The sequence below is a fragment of the Carcharhinus amblyrhynchos genome, chromosome 9 (genome assembly GCF_965287045.1).
Source record: "Carcharhinus amblyrhynchos chromosome 9, sCarAmb.v2.hapA, whole genome shotgun sequence".
NCBI classification, from domain to species: domain Eukaryota; kingdom Metazoa; phylum Chordata; class Chondrichthyes; order Carcharhiniformes; family Carcharhinidae; genus Carcharhinus; species Carcharhinus amblyrhynchos.
The window spans coordinates 48,615,238-48,640,069 of NC_137332.1; the positions used below are offsets into that span (position 1 = coordinate 48,615,238).

General features: G+C 48.3%; 1 protein-coding gene across 1 annotated transcript in view; it reads left to right on the plus strand.

Annotated features, from left to right (window-relative positions):
- Nucleotides 1-128: 128 nt before the first annotated feature.
- LOC145348274 (DEP domain-containing protein 1A-like) overlaps nt 129-24,832 on the plus strand; it is a 41,408-nt gene continuing 16,704 nt past the window's right edge. Inside the window, exons 1-6 of the mRNA XM_080196472.1 lie at nt 129-377; nt 7,175-7,440; nt 12,274-12,421; nt 16,919-17,040; nt 20,086-20,216; nt 23,510-23,557. Coding sequence (XP_080052598.1) covers nt 129-377; nt 7,175-7,440; nt 12,274-12,421; nt 16,919-17,040; nt 20,086-20,216; nt 23,510-23,557 — 964 coding nt within the window. The remainder of the gene's footprint in view (nt 378-7,174; nt 7,441-12,273; nt 12,422-16,918; nt 17,041-20,085; nt 20,217-23,509; nt 23,558-24,832) is intronic.

Below are 24,832 nucleotides of genomic sequence, written 5' to 3' on the forward strand. Positions count from 1 at the left end.
AAAATACTTACGCTTGGATAATAACTATCGAAGATATAACTGCATTGCTTAGTAAATGAAAGCCGAATTGATCAGGGAAACAAACGGCTAATTTCTATATTAGGCGACATCACGTGACACAGTAACCAATGAGCCGCAGGGAAGCGCTCGAGCTCCGGATTCAAATTTGCGGCGATGGGGCAGCTCGGGCTCAGAGTGCAGGAGTGGCTGTGACAGAGAGCGAGAGCGGTGGGGTGGGGCTTGGGGACGGTGGGGTAGGAACTGGGACTGGAATGTGGCGGCGCTTTGATAACTCAGCAGCCGGACAGTTAACGTCATATTGGAAAATAATGGAAAGCCGCATTGTTACACCAGGCCCGTACAGGGCTACAAAACTTGTAAGTTAATTTCGTACTTTTGCCTCGTAGTTCAGAGCAATGGGGGGAGGGGGGAGGGGAGAGGGGGAAAGACGAGGGGGAGGGGGGGAGAGAGGGGGGAAGACGAGGGGGAGGAGGGGAGAGGGGGGAAGACGAGGGGGAGGAGGGGAGAGGGGGGGAAGACGAGGGGGAGGAGGGGAGAGGGGGGGAAGACGAGGGGAGAGGGGGGGAAGACGAGGGGAGAGGGGGGAAGACGAGGGGGGAAGACGAGGGGAGAGGGGGGGAAGACGAGGGGGGGAAGACGAGGGGAGAGGGGGGGAAGACGAGGGAGAGGGGGGGAAGACGAGGGGGGGAAGACGAGGGGAGAGGGGGGGAAGACGAGGGGGGGAAGACGAGGGGAGAGGGGGGGAAGACGAGGGGAGAGGGGGGAAGACGAGGGGAGAGGGGGGAAGACGAGGGGGAGGAGGGGAGAGGGGGGGGAAGACGAGGGGAGGGGGGGAAGACGAGGGGGGAGGAGGGGAGGGGGGGGAAGACGAGGGGGGAAGACGAGGGGAGAGGGGGGGAAGACGAGGGGGGAAGACGAGGGGAGAGGGGGGGAAGACGAGGGGGGGAAGACGAGGGGAGAGGGGGGGAAGACGAGGGGGGGAAGACGAGGGGAGAGGGGGGGAAGACGAGGGGGGGAAGACGAGGGGAGAGGGGGGAAGACGAGGGGGGGAAGACGAGGGGAGAGGGGGGGAAGACGAGGGGGGGAAGACGAGGGGAGAGGGGGGAAGACGAGGGGGGGAAGACGAGGGGAGAGGGGGGAAGACGAGGGGGGGAAGACGAGGGGAGAGGGGGGGAAGACGAGGGGAGAGGGGGGAAGACGAGGGGGGAAGACGAGGGGAGAGGGGGGGAAGACGAGGGGGGAAGACGAGGGGAGAGGGGGGAAGACGAGGGGGGGAAGACGAGGGGAGAGGGGGGGAAGACGAGGGGGGAAGACGAGGGGAGAGGGGGGGAAGACGAGGGGGGGAAGACGAGGGGAGAGGGGGGGAAGACGAGGGGGGAAGACGAGGGGAGAGGGGGGAAGACGAGGGGGGAGACGAGGGGAGGAGGGGAGAGGGGGGAAGACGAGGGGGAGGAGGGGAGAGGGGGGGAAGACGAGGGGGAGGAGGGGAGAGGGGGGGAAGACGAGGGGGAGGAGGGGAGAGGGGGGAAGACGAGGGGAGGAGGGAGAGGGGGGAAGACGAGGGGGAGGAGGGGAAGACGAGGGGAGGGGGGGAAGACGAGGGGGGAGGAGGGGAGGGGGGAGGAGGGGAGGGGGAGGAGGGGAGAGGGGGGGAAGACGAGGGGGAGGAGGGGAGAGGGGGGGAAGACGAGGGGGAGGAGGGGAGAGGGGGGGAAGACGAGGGGGAGGAGGGGAGAGGGGGGGAAGACGAGGGGGAGGAGGGGAGAGGGGGGGAAGACGAGGGGGAGGAGGGGAGAGGGGGGGAAGACGAGGGGGAGGAGGGGAGAGGGGGGGAAGACGAGGGGGAGGAGGGGAGAGGGGGGGAAGACGAGGGGAGGAGGGGAGAGGGGGGGAAGACGAGGGGGAGGAGGGGAGAGGGGGGGAAGACGAGGGGGAGGAGGGGAGAGGGGGGGAAGACGAGGGAGAGGGGGGGAGGAGGGGAGAGGGGGGGAAGACGAGGGGGAGGAGGGGAGAGGGGGGGAAGACGAGGGGGAGGAGGGGAGAGGGGGGGAAGACGAGGGGGAGGAGGGGAGAGGGGGGGAAGACGAGGGGGAGGAGGGGAGAGGGGGGGAAGACGAGGGGGAGGAGGGGAGAGGGGGGGAAGACGAGGGGGAGGAGGGGAGAGGGGGGGAAGACGAGGGGGGAAGACGAGGGAGAGGGGGGGAAGACGAGGGGGAGGAGGGGAGAGGGGGGAAGACGAGGGGAGGGGGGGAAGACGAGGGGGGAGGAGGGGAGGGGGGAGGAGGGGAGGGGGGGGAAGACGAGGGGGGAGGTGGGGGAGGAGGGGGAGGAGGGGAGAGGTGGGGGAGGAGGGGAGAGGGGGGAAGACGAGGGGGGAGGAGGGAAGACGAGGGGGGAGGAGGGGAGAGGTGGGGGAAGACGAGGGGGGAGGAGGGGAGAGTGGGGGAAGACGAGGGGGAGGAGGGGAGAGGGGGGAAGACGAGGGGGAGGAGGGGAGAGGGGGGGAAGACGAGGGGGAGGAGGGGAGGGGGGGGGAAGACGAGGGGGAGGAGGGGAGGGGGGGGAAGACGAGGGGGAGGAGGGGAGAGGGGGGAAGACGAGGGGGGGAAGACGAGGGGAGAGGGGGGGAAGACGAGGGAGGGGAGAGGGGGGGAAGACGAGGGGGGGAGACGAGGGAGAGGGGGGGAAGACGAGGGGGGGAAGACGAGGGGAGAGGGGGGAAGACGAGGGGGGAAGACGAGGGGAGAGGGGGGAAGACGAGGGGGAGGAGGGGAGAGGGGGGGAAGACGAGGGGAGGGGGGGAAGACGAGGGGAGGAGGGAGGGAGGGGGGGAAGACGAGGGGGAGGAGGGGAGAGGGGGGGAAGACGAGGGGGGAGGAGGGAGGGGGGAAGACGAGGGGGAGGAGGGGAGGGGGGGGAAGACGAGGGGGAGGAGGGGAGAGGGGGGGAAGACGAGGGGAGAGGGGGGGAAGACGAGGGGGGGAAGACGAGGGGAGAGGGGGGGAAGACGAGGGGGGAAGACGAGGGGAGGGGGGGAAGACGAGGGGGGGAAGACGAGGGAGAGGGGGGAAGACGAGGGGGAGGAGGGGAGAGGGGGGAAGACGAGGGGAGAGGGGGGAAGACGAGGGGAGGGGGGAAGACGAAGGGGGAGGAGGGGAGGGGGGGGAAGACGAGGGGAGAGGGGGGGAAGACGAGGGGGAGGAGGGGAGAGGGGGGGAAGACGAGGGGGAGGAGGGGAGAGGGGGGGAAGACGAGGGGGGAAGACGAGGGGAGGGGGGGGAAGACGAGGGGGGGAAGACGAGGGGGGGGAAGACGAGGGGGAGGAGGGGAGAGGGGGGGAAGACGAGGGGAGGGGGGGAAGACGAGGGGGAGGAGGGGAGGGGGGGGAAGACGAGGGGGAGGAGGGGAGAGGGGGGGAAGACGAGGGGGAGGAGGGGAGAGGGGGGGAAGACGAGGGGGAGGAGGGGAGAGGGGGGGAAGACGAGGGGGAGGAGGGGAGAGGGGGGAAGACGAGGGGGAGGAGGGGAGAGGGGGGGAAGACGAGGGGGGGAAGACGAGGGGAGGGGGGGAAGACGAGGGGGGGAAGACGAGGGGAGGGGGGGAAGACGAGGGGGGGAAGACGAGGGGAGGGGGGGAAGACGAGGGGGGGAAGACGAGGGGAGAGGGGGGGAAGACGAGGGGAGAGGGGGGGAAGACGAGGGGGAGGAGGGGAGAGGGGGGGAAGACGAGGGGAGGGGGGGAAGACGAGGGGGGAGGAGGGGAGGGGGGGGAAGACGAGGGGGGGAGGAGGGGAGGGGGGGGAGGAGGGGAGGGGGGGGAAGACGAGGGGGAGGAGGGGAGAGGGGGGGAAGACGAGGGGGAGGAGGGGAGAGGGGGGAAGACGAGGGGGAGGAGGGGAGAGGGGGGGAAGACGAGGGGGAGGAGGGGAGAGGGGGGAAGACGAGGGGGAGGAGGGGAGAGGGGGGGAAGACGAGGGGGAGGAGGGGAGAGGGGGGAAGACGAGGGGGAGGAGGGGAGAGGGGGGGAAGACGAGGGGGAGGAGGGGAGAGGGGGGGAAGACGAGGGGAGGAGGGGAGAGGGGGGGAAGACGAGGGGGAGGAGGGGAGAGGGGGGGAAGACGAGGGGGAGGAGGGGAGAGGGGGGAAGACGAGGGGGAGGAGGGGAGAGGGGGGGAAGACGAGGGGGAGGAGGGGAGAGGGGGGGAAGACGAGGGGGAGGAGGGGAGAGGGGGGGAAGACGAGGGGGAGGAGGGGAGAGGGGGGGAAGACGAGGGGGAGGAGGGGAGAGGGGGGAAGACGAGGGGGAGGAGGGAGAGGGGGGAAGACGAGGGGGGGAAGACGAGGGGAGAGGGGGGGAAGACGAGGGGAGAGGGGGGAAGACGAGGGGAGGAGGGGAGAGGGGGGAAGACGAGGGGGAGGAGGGGAGAGGGGGGAAGACGAGGGGGGGAAGACGAGGGGAGAGGGGGGAAGACGAGGGAGAGGGGGGGAAGACGAGGGGGGGAAGACGAGGGGGGGAAGACGAGGGGGGGAAGACGAGGGAGAGGGGGGAAGACGAGGGGAGAGGGGGGAAGACGAGGGGGGAAGACGAGGGGAGAGGGGGGGAAGACGAGGGGGGGAAGACGAGGGGGGGAAGACGAGGGGAGAGGGGGGGAAGACGAGGGGGGGAAGACGAGGGAGAGGGGGGGGAAGACGAGGGGGGGAAGACGAGGGGAGAGGGGGGGAAGACGAGGGGGGGAAGACGAGGGAGAGGGGGGGAAGACGAGGGGGAGGAGGGGAGGGGGGGGAAGACGAGGGGAGGGGGCGAAGACGAGGGGGAGGAGGGGAGGGGGGGAAGACGAGGGGGAGGAGGGGAGAGGGGGGGAAGACGAGGGGGAGGAGGGGAGAGGGGGGAAGACGAGGGGGAGGAGGGGAGAGGGGGGAAGACGAGGGGGGGAAGACGAGGGGAGGGGGGGGAAGACGAGGGGGGGGGGAAGACGAGGGGGGAAGACGAGGGGAGAGGGGGGGAAGACGAGGGGGAGGGAGGGGAGAGGGGGGGAAGACGAGGGAGGGGGGGAAGACGAGGGGGGAGGAGGGGAGGGGGGGGAAGGGGAGGGGGGGAAGGGGAGGGGGAGGAGGGGAGAGTGGGGAAGACGAGGGGGAGGAGGGGGAGAGGGGGGAAGACGAGGGGAGGAGGGGAGAGGGGGGGAAGACGAGAGGAGGGGAAGACGAGGGGGGAGGAGGGAGGGGGGAAGACGAGGGGGAGGAGGGAAGAGGGGGGGAAGACGAGGGGGAGGAGGGGAGAGGGGGGAAGACGAGGGGGAGGAGGGGAGAGGGGGGAAGACGAGGGGGAGGAGGGGAGAGGGGGGAAGACGAGGGGGAGGAGGGGAGAGGGGGAAGACGAGGGGGAAGACGAGGGGGAGGAGGGGAGAGGGGGAAGACGAGGGGGAGGAGGGGAGGGGGGGGGAAGACGAGGGGGAGGAGGGGAGAGGGGGGGAAGACGAGGGGGAGGAGGGGAGAGGGGGGGAAGACGAGGGGGAGGAGGGGAGAGGGGGGAAGACGAGGGGGAGGAGGGGAGAGGGGGGGAAGACGAGGGGGAGGAGGGGAGGGGGGGGAAGACGAGGGGAGGAGGGGAGAGGGGGGGAAGACGAGGGGGAAGACGAGGGAGAGGGGGGGAAGACGAGGGGGAGGAGGGGAGAGGGGGGGGAAGACGAGGGGGAGGAGGGAGAGGGGGGAAGACGAGGGGAGGAGGGGAGAGGGGGGGAAGACGAGGGGAGGGGGGGAAGACGAGGGGGGAGGAGGGGAGGGGGGGGAAGACGAGGGGGGAGGTGGGGGAGGAGGGGGAGGTGGGGAGGAGGGAGAGGTGGGGAAGACGAGGGGGGGGAAGACGAGGGGGGAGGAGGGGAGAGGTGGGGGAGGAGGGGAGAGGGGGGGAAGACGAGGGGAGAGGGGGCAAAGACGAGGGGGAGGAGGGGAGGGGGGGAAGACGAGGGGGGAGGGGGGAAGACGAGGGGAGAGGGGGGGACGACGAGGGGGGGAAGACGAGGGGGAGGAGGAGGGGAGAGGGGGGAGGAGGGGAGAGGGGGGAGGGGAGTGTGGGCGGGCAGGGGAGGGGAGTGGAGTGCATGCGGGCGGGGGCGGGGAGGGATGGGGGAGGCGGGCGAGTAGACATATTTTAACACAGCAATGAAAAGACACTGAGAAAGTCTCCTAGTTGCCATGCTGTGGCTCCTGTTCAGCTACAGAGGAAGAATTTAGCATGGCGAATGCACCTAACCAGTCTGTTTTTCAGACTCTGGGAGAAAGCTGGAGCACCCAGAGGAAACCCATGCAGACAGGGGAGAATATGTGGACTCTACATAGATGGTGACCTGTGGTCCTTCACACTGAGAGGCAGCAGTACTAACCACTGTGCAGTCCCCTGGTGATCTTGGCCCTCTCGTATAGTTAATGGAAGTCCAATGCGATCCTGGACAAATCAGCCTACTTGATTGACATCCCATCCAAACACATTCACTCCCTCCGCTACCAACCGCAGTGGCAGAAGTGTTCACCATCAACAAGATGCATTACAACAATATAACCACTACCCTCTCAAAACAAGGGAAGCAGACATATGGGATCACCACTACCTGCAATTTTCTCTTCCAAGCCACATACTGTCTTCAAACTATGTTGCAATCCTTTGTTATCACTGTGCCAAAATACTGTAAGTCCCTCCCAAACTGCACTGTAGGTGGACCTATTCTACGCAGACTGCAGTGTTGCATCAAGGCAGCTCACCGCATCTACTCAAGGGAAATTAGGGATGAACAATAAAAATACTGGCCTGGCCAGTGATGCCCACATCCCATGAAAGAATTTTTAAAAATTGCTGAGTACTCTGATTTCTTGAAGTTATGACATCATTGCTTTAAAAGGGGCCACTCACTCACGTTTTGTGGAATGACCTGACAGTGAGGGGGTGACCTGATTTGATGGGTTTCTAATCAAATAAAAATTAAATGGAAAAATAGCTATGCTAGTTCTTGTGAACTTGATGTACTACTTCCTTTCCTTTTTATTTGATATTGTACTTGTCCTGAACGCTTTGACTATATTCTAAAATTACTTCTGTACAATTGTCATATATTCCAGAACTATACTGAAAAAAACTTTCTTTGAACTTTTTTGTCTAGTGGAATGAATTGACCAAGCTTTTCAGGGCAGGAATGCCTCTGAGAAAACATAGACTGCACTTGAAAAAATACAATAACTGTTACACCGCTTCTGAAGCAGTGGACTGGCTACATGAACTGTTAAGAAATAACAGTAATTTTGGGCCAGAAGTGACTAGACAACAGACTCTACAATTATTAAGGAAGTTTTTGAAGAATCATGTAATCGAAGATATAAAAGGAAGATGGGGAGGAGAGAACTTGGATGATAACAGTCAACTGTACAGGTGAGGAAGGAATTTATATTTTTTTTGCTATATTGCATTTCTTGGTAAACCCCAAATGGTTTACAGATAATTACTTTGTAGTATAGCTATTATTGGTGTATAGGTAAGTGTAACAATTATTTTGCATACAGCAAAATCCTACAAGTAGTATTGAGATGAATATCTTGTTAATCTGGTGATAGCTGACATGTTTTGTGGTTTAACTTTGTTACGACCATCCCAAGTGAGGTTCAAAGTTGTTGATCTGGGCAAGACCCCTCCATTTGTCACTGTCCAGCTGGAATGGCCCCAGGTTGTTACCATTCCAGGTGAGGAGGGATGAACTGGCTTCTTGTCTTATTCAACCTCTGTTAGTCACAACACTCTAGGAAGGATCCTATCTTGCAGATACCTTTTTCCCAGGTCCTATTGTTTTAAAAGGAGCCAGTTTAACCAGGCTTTAAGTCAGTGAGTTTATCAACTACTAAAGGCAAGAAAATGCTGGAACATATGCATATATGTACAGATTAGAAGTCATTCGGAGTAAGTAATTATTTTTAAAAGGGTATACAGAATTGTCTTTGACTCATAAGGAGTAGAGGATTGAGCGTTGCATTTTGAGATTCCAGTTGAGTTGATTTCAGCAGTTGAATAATCAGTTTTTGATTCTGGTGTTTGGCAGAGAAGTTTCCCGGTTCTCTTTTCGCCTGTGATCCTGACTGATTGCCACAGTTGAGAGTGATAAATTAAGAATATCTGTTTTCAGGGATACTGTTAGTGTGCTTGCTGGCTTTTACTCCTGTGTCAAACTCCCAAGACTTGTTCTCACTGAACACAGGCACTACAGACAACCTGAGGTAGCTTTCGACTGGTTTTTAACCCATTCTTTGCATATTCCAAGTAGGAAGGCGAATCCAAAAAATCCGTCTGGGCATTAGACAGGGAATCTCTTCATAAGATTAAGACTATTATATCCCTTTGTCTTCACAGGAGATGGAATTAGCTTTCATATGCTTTTTAGGAGCACCTTATCTGGTAACAGGGTTGGGTTCCATTGTCTTGAATCTCACTGGAGCAATTCAGCCAATGGCTTATGTGTCCATTTTTTAAACACGACTCTAGTTTTATTTAAAGTTCAATATTTCCAGGTGTAGGTTTCCTCCATTATTATGAAAATTTTTATGTTTGGCTAAAATAGGGATAAATATATTTGACGTAGTGCCATGCCAGAATAATTTGATTTTCAGTGTTGATTAAAAGCAGCAGCCTCAAGTCCTTTATCTTCTACAGGCAATGTGATGTGCGATCACAACGGTTAGTAGCTCTTCCCAGAGAATGTTTTACTTTTACAGCCACATATAGTTCTTACTCTTTACTGCTCCCACCATGCTGCGTGCAGAAATTCTGCAATTAAATTTTGGAAACACCAAAGACGTTGCTTTTGGTCCCATCACAAATTCCATCTCTTTCCTTGGCAACTTGCTGATGTTGATAAAAATTGTTTGTGTCCTGGGCATCTTATTTGCCCTGAGCTGAGCTATTCTCTCCATCACCAAGACTGTCTACTTCCATTCCATAACATTGCCAAGATCTGGCATGCCCCTCATCTGTTGCTGATACCATCCATCTATGTCTTTATTACTACTAGATTGGACTACTTCAATGCACTCCTGGCCAGCCTTGCAATTTGCATCCCCCTAAACTCACTAATTTCATGCAGTGTTAATGTAAGCCTACTTGTGATAAGAATAAACTCTAAACTTTAACTTTAGAACCTGGATAGAGGGCATTGAGACCATCATTTCTGAGCTAACTTGTTTCAGCCATTCAGAACTAATCTCACTACCGCTGCTCTTGCACTGTAACTCCATCTGCTTTGAATTTGCACTCCTGCTCTATCTGCTGCTCATCCAAAACTCTGACCATATTGTGATTCACACCGAGTTCTATTTACCCATAATCCTGTTGACCATTTCAGCAACACCTTAAAATTCTATCCTTGTTTCAAATCCTTCCACGCCCCTCTCATCCATGTACCTATCCAAGTTTTTCTTAAAGTTAAAAGCGAGCCTGCATTTACCACTTCATCTGACAGCTCATTCCACACTCCCACCACTTTGAAGAGCTCCCCCTGCGCCCCCCCCCCCCCCGAAATATTCCTTTAACTTTTCCCCTTCACCCTTACCCCATGCCGTCTAGTTTCTTTCTCCCTAGCCTCAGTGGAAAAAGCCTGCTTGCGTTCACTCTATCTATACCTATCGTAATTTTATACAACTGTCATTCTTCTATGCGCCAGGGAATAAAGTCCTAACCTATTCAGCCTTTTTCTGTAACTTAGTTTCTCAAGTCCCAGCAACATCCTTGTAACCTTCTCTGCACTCTTTCAACCTTATTAATATCCTTCCTGTAATTAGGTGACCAAAACTGCACACAATACTCTAAATTTGGCCTCACCAATGTCTTATACAACCTCACCATAACATTCCAGCTTTTATACTCAATACTATGATTTACAAAGGCCAATGTTTCAAAAGCACTCTTTACGACCCTATCTTCCTGTGATGCCATTTTTAGGGAATTATGTATCTGTATTCCCAGATCCCTCTGTTCTACTACACTCTTCAGCGTCCTACCATTTACCTTGTATGTTCAACCTTGGTTTGTCCTTCCAAAGTGCAATACCTCACACTTGTCTGCATTAAACTCCATCTGCCATTTTTCAGCCCCTTCTAGCTGGTCCAAATCCCTCTGTAAGCTTTGAAAACCTTCCCCACTGTCCACTACACCTCCAATCTTTGTATCATCAGCAAATTTGCTAATTTACCACATTATCATTCAGATCATTGATATAGATGACAAACAACAATGGACCCAGCACTGATCCCTGTGGCACACCACGAGTCACCGGCCTCAAGTCAGAGAAGCAATCCTCCACTACCACTTCTTCCACTGAGCCAATGTCTAATCCAATTTACTACCTCTCCATGTATACCTAGCGAGTGAACCTTCCTAACTAACCTCCCATGCGGGACCTTGTCCTTACTGAAGTCCATGTAGACAACATCCACTGCCTTCCCCTCATCCATTTTCCTGGTAGCCTCCTCGAAAAACTCCAATAGATTGGTTAAACATAACCTACCACACACAAAGCCATGTTGACTCTCCCTAATAAGTCCCTGTCCATCCAAGTATTTGTAGATCCTATGTCTTAGTTCTCCTTCCAATAATTTACCCACTACTGACGTCAAACTTACCAGCCTATGATTTCTGGGATTACTTTTTGAGCCTTTTTTTAAATAACGGAACAACTTGAGCTATCCTCCAATCATCCAGCACCTCACCCGTGGATACCAACATTTTAAATATATCTGCCAGGGCCCATGCAATTTCAACTCTAGTTTCCTCCAAGGTCCAAGGGAATACCCTGTCCAGTCCTGGGGATTTATCTACTCTGATTTGCCTCAAGACAGTGAGCACCTCTTCCCCTTTAATATGTATAGGTTCCATGGTCTCCCTACTTGTTTGCCTTATTTCCATAGACTCCATGCCAGTTTTCTTAGTAAATAGGGATGCAAAAAATTCATTTAATATCTTCCCCGCTTCTTTTGGTTCCATACAAAGCCAACCACTCTGATCTTCAAGAGGACCAATTTTCTCCCTTACTATCCTTTTGCTCTTTAATATACTTGTAGAAGCTCTTAAGATTATCTTTCATCTTGACTGCCAAAGCAACCTCATGTCGTCTTTTAGCCCTTCTGATTTCCTCCTTAAGTAGCTTCTTGCACTTTTTATAATCCTCGAGCATCTTATTTGTTCCCTGTTGTCTATACATGTCATACATCTCTCTCTTCTTCTTTATCAGAGTTGCAATATCCCTCGAGAACGAAGGTTCCTTATTCTTGTTCACTTTTGCCTTTAAGTCTGATAGGAATGTACAAACTCTGCATTCTCAAAATTTCTCCTTTGAAGGCCTCCCACATACCAATCATATCCTTGCCAGAGAACAGCCTGTTCCAATCCACGCTTTTTGGCCTTTTTCCAGAACCTCAACCTGAGGGCCAGATCTATCTTTATCCATGAAACTAATGGCATTATGATCACTGGATCCAAAGTGTTCCCCTGCACACACTTCCGTCACTTGCCCTAACTCATTTCCTAATGGGAATATTCCTGATATTGCATCCTCTCTAGTTGGTACCTCTGTATACTGATTCAGAAAATCTGCACACAAGACTACCAATTGTCATTACAAGCATGAAGGATAAAGATCTTGAAATCTTTCAGTGCTTGTGGAAGTGGGCCAGTGCTTTTGAGAGATCTGATGCTATATCATTAAAGAGAAAACGCTGCTTTCTTCAGGCCTCTACTGTTTTCAGCCCACCAGTAAGAGGTATTCATTTTCAAATGAAATGTTTCCTTTTCTTCCCCTATTGAGGTTTCTCTTCAATGTTGTGTCTTTGATTTGTATTTTTTGCTAAATCTCTGCTTTCCTCTGTACAATTGATTACTTTTCAAAATTGTATTTCTGCTGGTTTAAAGATTCACTTGGACTACCTGATAACATTTTGTTAGTTTCCATTTGTTTCCCAAAATATCTTAAATATGTTACACTTGTAATACACCATTTTAGAATTCTGAAATCTCTTATGCTTTTTAATATATTATTGATGCAAACAATACACATGGTGTTTGTCATTGATGTAAACTGTTGGGCACAAATTTTAATTCCTTTTCATTGATCCTTTGCTTTTAAAGCAAAAAAAGATTGAATGTGTTTGTTTCTGTGCTTTATATTAAAACAGCTTGTTTTGGCTGCATGACTTTCAAACAATAGTATTGTGTACTTTTGAACAGATTTCCTACTACATCACCGTTGAAAGTTGTTCCTAGCCATCCTCCATTTTACAAAATAAATGCTACAAGAGCAAGTACCAAGTCAAAAGGTGGTTTTTGTGAATGCCCCAAAAAAATTTCCAAGGAGAAAGAAATTCTACAATTACAGGTATTTTATTGGCTCTTTTGCTCTGGAGATTAATTAATAAATTCAGATTTTTGAGAAACGAAACTGGTTGTTTTGTTGTGATGTGATTTTAAACTACATATTCTTGCCACTGGATGTTGCTCATGTTCTTTCTAATGTGGTGCTCCAGCGTATTTACCAATTCTTCAATAATGAAAAGGATACAACCATCCATAATCTTTACATATTGTACTTGTTTTGGAATTGAGATTTCTAGGTCTACATTATGCCATCCCTGAATTATCAATGTAATTCATATTGTATAATTGAACAGTTTTTCACTTTATTCTAGGAAGGTGTACTTGATTGTACATTAGGTGTGTTGATATCTGGAAATGATTAAAAATGTTTAATGAATCTCCTATTTGACCAAGTAAGTACCAAAACAGTAAGGGCGTTATTGCAGTCTCCATGTTTTTAAAAAAAAGTATTAGAATTTGGACCTGGTCACCTTTTTTCTTCCTACATAACAATAGTGACAATTTTAAATTTGTTTCCTTGGTTATAAAGTAATTAGGGATGTCCTGAGTTTGTGAAAGATATCATGTCATATAAATGCAAGTCAAGAAGGAATGGTTGTTTCAGTTGAGATGTACATACTTTGTCAAGCCTGTTTCATCAACAATTTATGCATGACTCTGTAATGGAGTTCTCCAGCCTTCCCATCTGTGGATATTTCTGTTTTAAGAAAAATATCACCCCCACCTGATTATTGGAATAGTGGTGATTGTTTGGCTATCTGGAATAAAACTATGAAGGAAGAACTGGAGACTAAGCTTTTACACACTAAATTTTATTCACAGGCGCATTTCAAACATGCATTTTCAAACAACAACCACTGTTTCAGTCTGGTCCTATTTGCCAGAGTACAAGTGACTGCCAGTTAATGCCCACCACCTGAATATACAATAAACATTTAGTTACCAATAACAATAGCAGGACCTAGAGCGAAACTTCCCTGGCTGATTGAATTGACAAGAAGTGTCTTCTGGGTTGACTCATTCAATAAATTAAATTTTTGGGCATGGTAAGGTTTGACGAACATGAAAACCATTTTAATCTTAATGTCTCCAAACCAAAGTAAAAGCCACTAGCTAGTTTCACAACAGGAAAATGGAGCTTTTTGCTCTCCACTTGTCAATTTTTCAGTTTATCTAACTGCATAGCTGATCTCTTATTGACTCAGTAAATTGATTGATACCATCCAGGCATGTTTGACATAAGATCCTTAGAACCCTTAGTTAACAGATGTTTGAACCATTGGTTTGGATTGGATTTGAATCCAAGACTTAACTGATGTACATCATAAATCTGCAAAAGGAGTCCATCTTTGAACAATGAACTAACCAGGTGATTAATGGTAATTGAACTCCCCCAGTTCAGCATTATGACTTTGCAGTTTAGGAAGGGATCACGAAACTGATGTGGCATTAGTCCCAGTTGTTAATTCATGTCAGTACCTAGGAATTTGATGAATGTTAACTTTGACATTTTGTTGCAAGAAGTAAAGGGTGATTTGACCTTCCCTTACCTTGGCTTATGTTCAGGTTGTGAGATTGACATGTCAACCTTAGTGTAGACATCTATCAATCTAAACTATGAACATAGAACATTACAGCGCAGAACAGGCCCTTCGGCCCACGATGTTGCGCCGACCAGTTAAAAAACAATGACCCACTAACCTAAACCAATCCCTTTTCGTCCATAAACCTATCCACGGATCTCTTAAACGCCCCCAAACTAGGCGCATTTACAACTGCAGCAGGCAGGGCATTCCAATCCCTCACCACCCTCTAGGTAAAGAACCTACCCCTGACATCCGTCCTATAACTACCCCCCCTTAATTTAAAGCCATGCCCCCTCGTGCTAGATTTCTCCATCAGAGGAAAAAGGCTATCACTATCCACCCTATCTAAACCTCTAATCATCTTATATGTTTCAATAAGATCCCCTCTTAGCCGCCTTCTTTCCAGCGAAAACAACCCCAAATCCCTCAGCCTCTCCTCATAGGACCTCCCCTCCATACCAGGCAACATCCTGGTAAACCTCCTCTGCACCGTCTCCAAAGCCTCCACATCCTTCCTGTAATGTGGGGACCAGAACTGCACACAGTACTCCAAGTGCGGCCGCACCAGAGTTGTGTACAGTTGCAACATAACGCTGCGACTCCTAAATTCAATCCCCCTACCAATAAACGCCAAGACACCGTATGCCTTCTTAACAACCTTATCTACTTGATTCCCAACTTTCAGGGATCTATGTACACATACGCCTAGATCCCTCTGCTCATCCACACTATTCAAAGTCCTCCCGTTAGCCCTATACTCAACACATCTGTTATTCCTACCAAAGTGAACTACCTCACACTTCTCCGCATTAAACTCCATCTGCCACCTCTCGGCCCAGCTCTGCAACCTGTCTAAGTCTTCCTGCAAACTATGACACCCTTCCTCACTATCTACCACACCTCCGACTTTGGTGTCATCAGCAAATTTACTAATCCACCCAACTATACCCTCATCCAGATCATTAATAAAAATTACAAACAGCAGTGGCCCCAAAACAGATCCCTGAGGCACACCACTCGTAACCGAACTCCATGATGAATATTTACCATCAACCGCCACCCTCTGTCTCCTATCCGCTAGCCAATTCCTGATCCAATTCCCTAGATCACCCCCAATCCCATACATCTACATTTACTTTCTATAATTTTTTAAATTTCAAGTTATATTCAATAAATCATTTTTAAAATTATCAATTGCCCACAGTTATTTGGAGGAATGGTTGGATCCTACAGGAAATAAAAATTATTTATTTACTGGAGTTTTAATTGCTGAGGGGCTGGGGACAGGGAGAAATATTCTTTCAGACATAGAGGCCCGGATGATTTTATTGGAAACTACATGACTGAGAGGAGATTCTGTTCCAAACTTGTGCTTTGAACTGGGGTAACAACTAAAAAAGCGAAGATTGCTCAACTTACTTTCTCCATGTCTTCTCTGAAATTCAATGTGGTTATCAGCATCCAGCTAGTGATCCTCATCTCAGTAGAACTTGGAAGCCTGAGAAGCCGAGGCAGCAGAGAGATCCCAAGGACACTGTTCACATTCTATTCTTCTCCACACTGAAACTCCTCTGGAAAGATTTCCCGATAACTACCCATGACCAGCGATCCCCTTCATAAGCAGACTCAGTAGATGTTTAGATAAAAATGGGGAAACTAAAGGAACAGGGGCTCTGATTCTCCTACCTTCTCTCTGATCACCCTTGAGGGAGTCAGATGTGACTCTTTGCCAAAGCCCTTACGTGATGATCTCTCTTTAGACTTGGCTAAATGCATTGCATCATTAAAGAAATACATGCAGCTCCATTTTCAGATAATCAAATGTTGTGGCCTTTAGTTTGGTTTGGAGACTGTAAACATAGTAATAGATTTTCATGATGTCAGATCCCTGGCTAAGCTTCCATAAGATTGGTTCCACCTATATTATTGCCTGATAAACTAATTCAACTAGAGTCTAAAGCAATTTAATTGGTGTTTTTGCAGGGTACATTTTTCTATTGGGCTGGTCTGTATTTCCACAATCCCAAAGTTCAGTGGTGATCTGCCATGACGATGATTAAGTGTCTATTGACAATTAATTGTTTCCTGTCAGGTTTCCAAGACAGTTTAAAAGGGAGGAGGAGCCTGCCTTCATGGACTGCTGGTCAGAGGGCAGGCAGTTCTTGTCCTGTCAGCACCACCAGGGATGGTGGACACTTAGGACTGGTTAGACCCAGAATGTGACAGCTAGCGATGAATGCCCTGAAAGCAGGTGGATGGGGTGGGCTTGCCAGGGCCAATCAGGCAGGGGGTAGTGATGGTGGAGTAGTGGCAGGAGGGAGCAGTCAATGAAGGCAGGGTGTGTGTGTTCCAGCTGCACACCTTGCAGATGGGTATGGGTCACTGTGGCCCATGCTGCCCATAAAATACCAGTGATGGCAGAATGAGGTCTTTGGCCTAGGGGTTGGAAGGCTGCCCGTGATCTTGCCTGCCCTGACTTAATCAGGGTGAGTTAGGAAAGTGATGGGCTCTCCACTCCATCCTATCTAATCATACTCCACTTCCCCACATGAAGTTCCACCCTGTATCTATTTAAGAAGTTTACTTTGAAAATTACTCATTATGGAAGTTGAGCCAGCTGTGGGAAGTCATTACAGCATCAAATAAATGTTCCTACCTCCTATTGCTTCATATCTGGAGTCATAAATTCTACTCTCCATTTGCCAACATCTCGTGGCTATCTAAAGTGTCTACTTGGCCTCCAATGTGTTTCTGCCTGCTACTATATTTAAATATAGCAGTATACATTTCACATTTTTACTTAAGTTTAAGTACACAATCAATAACCTTTATTTCTAACTTGATAAAGCAGTTCTTAAATTTTGGAATTATTAAATTAGTTTTTATTTCATAATATTTGTATAATTCTTAAGGGGAATACAGAACAAACAGATAAAGAAGTGCAAGGGGTCATTCCTGAAGGACAGACAATGCATGTCAGACAAGTTACACAAACCGACGTTGAAGAAGCTTGGAGAGAAATTGTGCTTAACCAGTAAGTGATGTAAAATATGTGTCTACTATGTCAGCTTATGACAAAGGGGTGGATGGCTGTCAGTTGTCAACTTCCCAATGTATTGTTTATATTGGTTATTGGGTAGTGTTACACAAACTTCTTACTTGGGTAAAAAATTCTTAGTAATCCACATTGTGAACTAGAAATATGCAATATTGTTCTCAGTTGCTCACTGGATTGCTCTCCATCTTCTTTGTCAGAGCTTTGACAAAGACCAGACCTCAGGTACTATCCTTAAATTGTCTGTAATAATTCCTGTCCACCAGTTAGGTAAATAATAAAAGCAATGTTTATTTGCATATGACTTTAAGACCGAGACTTACAATCTCATGGCTACCAGTTTCCAGTCATGGAAACCCTCGCTTGCGACAGTGATCCTTGTCCTAGTCCCAGATTGGTTACCTGGGTCAAGAACATAAGAAATAGGAGCAGGAGTAGGCCATCTAGCCCTTCGAGCCTGCCCCGCCATTCAATAAAATCATGGCTGATCTGTCGTGGCTCAGTTCCACATTCCCGCCCTCTCCCCATAACCCTTAATCCCCTCGCTTATCAAAAACCCATCAACCCGTGTCTTAAAAATATTTAGTGAGGCAGCCTCCACCACTTCAACGGGCAGAGAATTCCAGAGATTCACCACCCTTTGAGTGAAGAAGTTCCTCCTCAACTCCGTTCTAAACCGCCCCACCTTTATCTTGAGGCTGTGCCCCCTAGTCCTACTGTCCTTTCTGAGCGGGAAGAGTCTCTCCACCTCTATCCTATCCATCCCATTCATCATCTTATACGTCTCAATGAGATCTCCCCTCATTCTTCTAAACTCTAACGAGTACAAGCCTAGTTTATTCAGCCTCTCCTCATAGCTCAACCCCCTCACTCCGGTATCAGCCTAGTAAACCTCCTCTGCACTCCCTCCAAGGCCAAAATATCCTTGCGTAAGTTCGGCGACCAAAACTGCACACAGTACTCCAGCTGCGGCCTCACCAATGCCCTATACAGCTGCAGCAAGACCTCCCTACTTTTATATTCAATCCCCCTCGCTATGAAGGCCAGCATCCCATTCGCCTTCCTGACCACCTGCTGCACCTGCAGGCTGGGTTTTTGCGACTCATGCACAAGGACCCCCAGGTCCCTCTGCACCGTTGCCTGCTGCAGTTTTTCGCCACGTAAGTAATAGTCCTTCCTACCGTTATTCCTACCAAAGTGGACCACCTCGCACTTGCCAACATTAAATTCCATTTGCCAGTTCCTGGCCCATTCGCCCAGCCTATCTAGATCCTTCTGCAGACTCTCCACACCCTCCGCGCAATTTGCCGTTCCACCAATCTTGGTGTCATCAGCAAATTTCGACACCATACACTCGGTTCCCTCCTCCAGATCATCTATATACGTGACTTGTGACTCTTGACAGATTGCTTCATAAAGGAGACAAACACCACATCCCTCACCCCTCCAAGTTTTTTATATCAATAATTAAGTTATTCAGTCCCCAATAATTAGAACATTCAACACATGCATTCTATCCATTATAAATTGCGTTTCGGGTGATTTGATTTCTAGTGGAGTGCCATAACTCCTGTCAGAGGTGCTTTCTGCAGAAAGCAGGTATATCCTCAGAACCGATAACTCCGCATCATCCATTTCCATAGGGGCGACATCCCCTGTCCCAGGCTAACTTGGTACTTCACTGGTTGGATTGTCAACATGATATCCTGCTGGCAACATGATTTCAGGTGGTGGCACTGGCTGCTGGGACAACTCATCCTCAAATGCTCTACATTCTTCCAGATGATTCTTCCTTGTCTTTAGGTCCCCTTTTTGATGCAACTACTCCTGGGATCAAATTTGAGCCACTTCCAAAATTTCTGACGTAGTTTTCAGTGGAGGCTGTCCACTAGCTTGTGAACTTGCTCGAATCATGAGTTTTTTTTAACTGCACTGTCTTGCCTCTACCCTCCTCAGCAAATACCAAATGCTGGCAGCACTCCCATTGTGGAGTGTGGAGTGGTTCTATAGCCCAGAAGGAGTCAAAAGTTTCTGGTCTCCAAGGTCACCTGTGGCTTGCATTAAAAGACGTGCCTTGAAGGTTTTGATTGCTTCTTCGCCCAGTCCTTTGGATGCTGAGTGGTAAGGCACAATCCTGATGTGCTTAATACCATTAAAATAGGTGAAATTTTGAAATTCAGCACTAAGGCTATGCAATATGGCTAGGAACAACTCCCTTCCTGGTATAGGGCTGACTACTCTGACTCCCCAAAGTGTGATGCCATCTTTGCAGCTTAATTCATCCTGTCATCTATAATATGGTTTCAGATGAAGCATCAAAAGGATCTCAGTCTGAATAGGGGCATATCAACAAACACTTTCTCAACTTGAGTTGAATGTCATGATTTTATACTCTCAATCTTGGGCTGCTTTTTAAAATTTTATCCTCATTGCTGGTATAATAATTCCTGACCACCAGTTGGGTAAATAACAATTGCAATGTTCATTTACAGACAACTGTGAAACAGATTTGCTGCCTCAAGGCTGCTGATCATCATCTTCCTGGACCAAATTGATACAGAAGCTTGCACTTAATAGGTTGATTTCCCCCACCCTGGTTCCTGATTGGTTACCTGGGTCATGTAAATCTCACAGGTCACCCCATAAAGGAGCCAAACATCACTAACTTACTTACATTACAAGTGGACTATTAGTTTTGATTCATATGAGTGTATCCATTTGTATGATCTTTTTATATTAAAATTTTGTTACAGAACTACAGAGCTTTTAGTTGGGTAAATTCCACATAACTAAAAGGATGGATGGCTAATGTGGTTGTTTATTTTAAACATGAGAATATCTTTAATTTTGAACAGTTAAATCCAATTAAAATCAAAATAGGATCAAATCAGGAAATGTATTAAATTCTCTGTCCGATACTGAGAACAAACCAACTATAGCCTGCTCTTGTAATTTAACAGCAAAATTGCTTGTAATAGTTTCCCAATATTCATTATTCTGTATGTTAATTTTTTTTCCCTCCAGCCTGCAGAAAATCTTAGGCTTAGCTTCATTAGATGAAGTCCTGGATTTCTCCCAAGTCATCCCTCAGCACATTTTATACAATGTGCATAATGTCAGTAAACACGGAGTTGTAATATTACAAGACAAATCAGGTGAGATTTTCATATTTCTGATGGTATTGAAGATGGAGACAAGCTGCTCATTTCATGACAATGTATGCCTTTTGCCCATCGGGTATGAACCCCCTATTCTTTGGTTACTAGCTAGCCGCTGGTGGATATGGCATTTTGAATTATCTATTTTTCTTATTACAATGCAATTTGATGACAGCTAAATTGTACCACTGTTTAAAACCAAAATTTCATGGATCCTGAAAAAAATCTTTGTACAGTGGTTAAAGCAAAGTGCAACATATATTCCAAGACACTTCCAGGATGTAGATATCAAAGCAAGAGTGATAAGAAGCTTGTTTGGTAAAATACTTTCCTACTGATTGCGGGCAATTTACTTTTCATTTCTGGTAAGCCACAAATGGACTCTTCAAATCATCACAGAGCAATAGCTATATTTTTTCCATATCTAAATCTGTCTTTTCTGGTAATTTGTATCCCAGTTCAACACTCTCCAGCAATTTCTCTCTTGTGCAAAGATGTCTCTTAAAATAAAAACTCTCACAGATGATCATTCTAAGTAATGGGAAATAGTTTTTTTTTGCTGGAAAAAAAAAATTTAAATCCAACTCTAATTGACTCTGGAGAAGTGACAAAAACATTTACTAGAATGATTGATTGGGTTTCTATCCTTAGAGCAGAGAAGTTAACATGGAGTCCAATACGATTTATATTTGGAAGTGGAGAGGGGTAGGAATATGGACTTCATACTGTTGAGGAAGAAAGGGGGAAGCATCGGTGTTGTGACAGAAAGTCAAGGATCAATTTAAAGTCGGGGAGATTAAATGATAAAGATGTCATGAAGCCAACCACTCAAGAAGCCCAACTGGAAAGGAGCATTGCATTCCATAATAAAATCACTACTGTGGTGTACGCCGTCTTTTGGATTGAACCAAATTACATAAATAAACGGAGGGACAAAGCAAGAGCAGCAGCCTCTTAAAGGGGGACTGCTGGAACAAAAGCAAATGAAACTCAAATCATTTAGTCATATTTTGATTTAAAGGTCCGTAATACACTCCAGACCTTACGGTGCCAGACATGTACAGAAGACCTCAAAGGTGCCCATGAACACTACATGCCCCCTCACCAGCCGTGGAGGGGGACAGTCAAGTCAAATGACCCCTTGGTCACCTGCTGTCTGGACCTGTTGATGGCAAGTCTCTTGCCCTCCCTAGTAGATACGTGCAGACCAGACCAACAGCACCAAATCCGACCAGCAGGCGAGAGCTCGCTGGACTCTGTCCCCAGCAATTGTGGTGGGAAAACAAGTTGCCTCAGAGTTAAGGGTCCTCTGTAGTCTCCTCCTTGGATTCTGGGCCATAGGGCAGTGGCAGCTCAGACTCCCACTCTGCCATAGACACTGGGTCAGCTAGGGAGTCCAGAGAAAACGCCAGTCTCAGGACAAGTGCTCCGTGCTATGAGTTAGGACAAATGTTGAGAGGGGTGCACAGTGTTCCTCAATGGTAAGAGGACTTGGCATTTTCAGCCCAGGAGGGGCCTGGCTCTGAGTCAAAAAGTAGTCTTCACCTCACCCCTCAATTAAGAGGCAGCCCAGACTCAGTGCATATGTCCTCCTGTTCATCCCTCCTCCTGCAGGCTATGAGGCCTTTAAGCATCCAGGCCTCAGACCCCTGTGGTCTGGCATCCCTTATTCTCACACCTTGTTTCTTGAGTACTCAGTGCCACTCCCTTTGCTTTTGGTTCCATCACAGTTTTGTTATTTAATCTCCCCTAACTTCTAACCTTCCCTAGACCTTCTCTTCTCCACCACCTGTCCCCAGCTTTCTCAAAAGCATAAAACCATCACATTCCTACTTCTCCCCTGTTCATCCAGCAGCAGGAACTCTTCAGTTGCAAGCAATAAAATAAAATTTACTTCAATAGACAAATCAAAAAAGGATTAATAAAGAAATTTCATTACTGCTACACCCTAGGTCATCCAAGCTGTCTGCAATAGCTAATTGCTTTTTATAGTGAGTCGTTGGTCAGCTGACCACCACATCATTTTGTCATTGGTTACATAGTCTACCTGGTCAGCTGACTCTAACAGCATGTTATCATTGGTCACATTATAACAGATCCAATGTTATCATTGGTTACATTCTAACGTATCCATTTCCAAAGAGTCCTATTGGACTTGAAATATTAACTCTGTTTGTCTTGCTATAGATGCTGTCAGATATGCTGAGTTTTTGCAGAATTTTATCTTTGTTTCAGAACTCCAGCATCCACAGTATTTTGCTTTCATATTAAGGCTAACAGGGAATCTGATTTTGATTTTAATTTCAAAGTTGTTCTGCTAGTCACAATTACTTTGGAAGTAAGAGTGAAGATCAGAAACCCCAAATCCCAACAGATCTCAAGTTCCCACAGAATGGGAGTGGGATGCACATGCACAATTCAGCAGTGTAAGTTCTTTGGGCAGAGGATGGGCCCAGCACATTTGCACAGATGTGGAAAATAGTGTGAAAACCCAGATCATGTCATAAGTGTGAAGCACCATTGAAGTCATGTCCCAGACAGGTGACAGGAAGAGGTCCCAGTTTTATTTAAAAAAGAAAAACAAAGAAAAAGGACCCAAGTAGTAAAAGGGCTGTGGTTAGCACACTTTTAAGGATAAGGCTGCTCAGTAGTTGAAGTTGTGCTCAAGGGTTGGTGCCTGAGTGCATGTTTGGGAACCAGGGGAACAGAATCTTGGAAGATAAGATTGAAAGCCTGCAGCTGGGCTGTCATTGATGTTGTCCAAGTTGGAGCAACTTTTGCAGAGAATTTCAAGGGAGATTTTTGAAGGCAAAGACAGGGATCTCAAATGCAAAGGACAATATCTGTGAAATTGGTTGACTCCACGTTTATTGATATCTGGGTGAGTTGTTAAGTCATAGACCCTATGCTGAATGCATTTGCCATTTATTGTGCCATGTAATGCGCTGAACCTCAGTTTGCCTTTTAATTCACATGTATCTCATATTAACCCTCAATATTAGAGTACAAGATAGATATTGTAAGTTGTTTTATTTTTCTGACTTTGTACAGTAAAATTTATCTTTGTTCAAGTCCCATGGAATCTTGTGTCGTGAATCTCAAAATTTGTTGACTTCAAACAAATGTGGCCAAAACATTGGGAGTTTGGTCTAGGATCATAACAAAATAAATAGAGAAATCTGGTGGTATATCATTACCTAGTTTCCATGTGAGATGGGGTAATTTTAATGTGCTGAACAATTTCATGCAGGTAAAATTTCTTCCTGAAATTTTTTTGTTTTTTTTTGCAGAGGACTTGCCTCATTGGGTGCTGTCAGCTATGAAGTGTCTAGCTAACTGTAAGTTATCAATGTAAAAGTTAAAAAAATGAGCTCAAATAAGCAGAATTGGCACAGAGATAAGTATATGTAACTACCCTTCTGATCTGCTTCGGGTAGAAAGGAAAAAGTAGTTGGTCTGTGAAAAGAGTAAATAGAATGGGATGGAAATGCATAGCAAAAGAATAAAAGAGAATACGTAAAGTGAAATAAATATTGTGATGAGGAATGGGCACATGAGGTGAGAAAGTGGAGTGAGTAAATGCATCAAAAAAAAACTTATGTAGGAGAAGGGGAAAATATTGGTGTAGATGTGGGAGACAGGGAGTTAAGGGAATGAGATCATAGGCACAGAATTATTTGCGGTAAAGGCATAGAAAGACACAATAGGAAGGAGAGAGGATGTATCAGGGAGAGAATGTCAGGAAAAGGTGGGAAGAAGTAAGACAGCTGCACCATGTGTGGAAGGGTGTGGACCAAGTGGGAGGTAGAAAGTGTGGGAGGGAGTGGAAAGTTTTCTTTCTTTGTAGGGTTTGGAGTTGAAGGAGTATAGGCTGACCCCAACCTACGTTTTGACCAAATATTTGAGGATCACTGTTCCCCCCGGGTTGGCGAAACCATGCAATGAAGTAGAGACAAAGGTGACGCATCATGATGCTTGCACAGAGATGGATTGCTCTTCAGATATTCATGCCTCATCCTATGCCCAATACTCTAATTCTATTTGCCCATCCTTGCACACCATCTTGCTGTATATTCTCAGCATTAAAAATTAACTGCGTGGAGTAAACTAATTTACTCCAAATATTTCTGCACCTATGGTTTCAGTCCTCTCCTCCTACAGAAGCTTTTCTTTCCATATGAAATGTAACAGACACTCATTTCCACAGAATAATAAGCAGATTTGCAAAATTCAATCCCAAAATGAGAACATCCAAGACTACATTAAACTAAAATTAAATTGTCTAATGAGTCACTTTAGATCTAGTGTTAACTTCTATATGGCCTAAACACATCGATTGTTAGAGGTCAGTTTGTTTATTACCTTTTTGTAGGAGGAACAGATATGCACAGTATTTCTTAAATGGTGAGAGATTAGCAAATATGGATGTACAAAGGGATCTGAAGTTACTGAAGGCTTGCATGCAAAAGTGACAGGCAATTAAAAAGGCTAAAGGCATATTGGCCTTTATTGTAGGAGGATTTGAGCACAGGAGTAATGAAGTCTTACTTCAAGTGTATAGAACCTTGGTTAGACCACACCTGGAGGATTGGCTACATTTTGCCCCCCTTGCC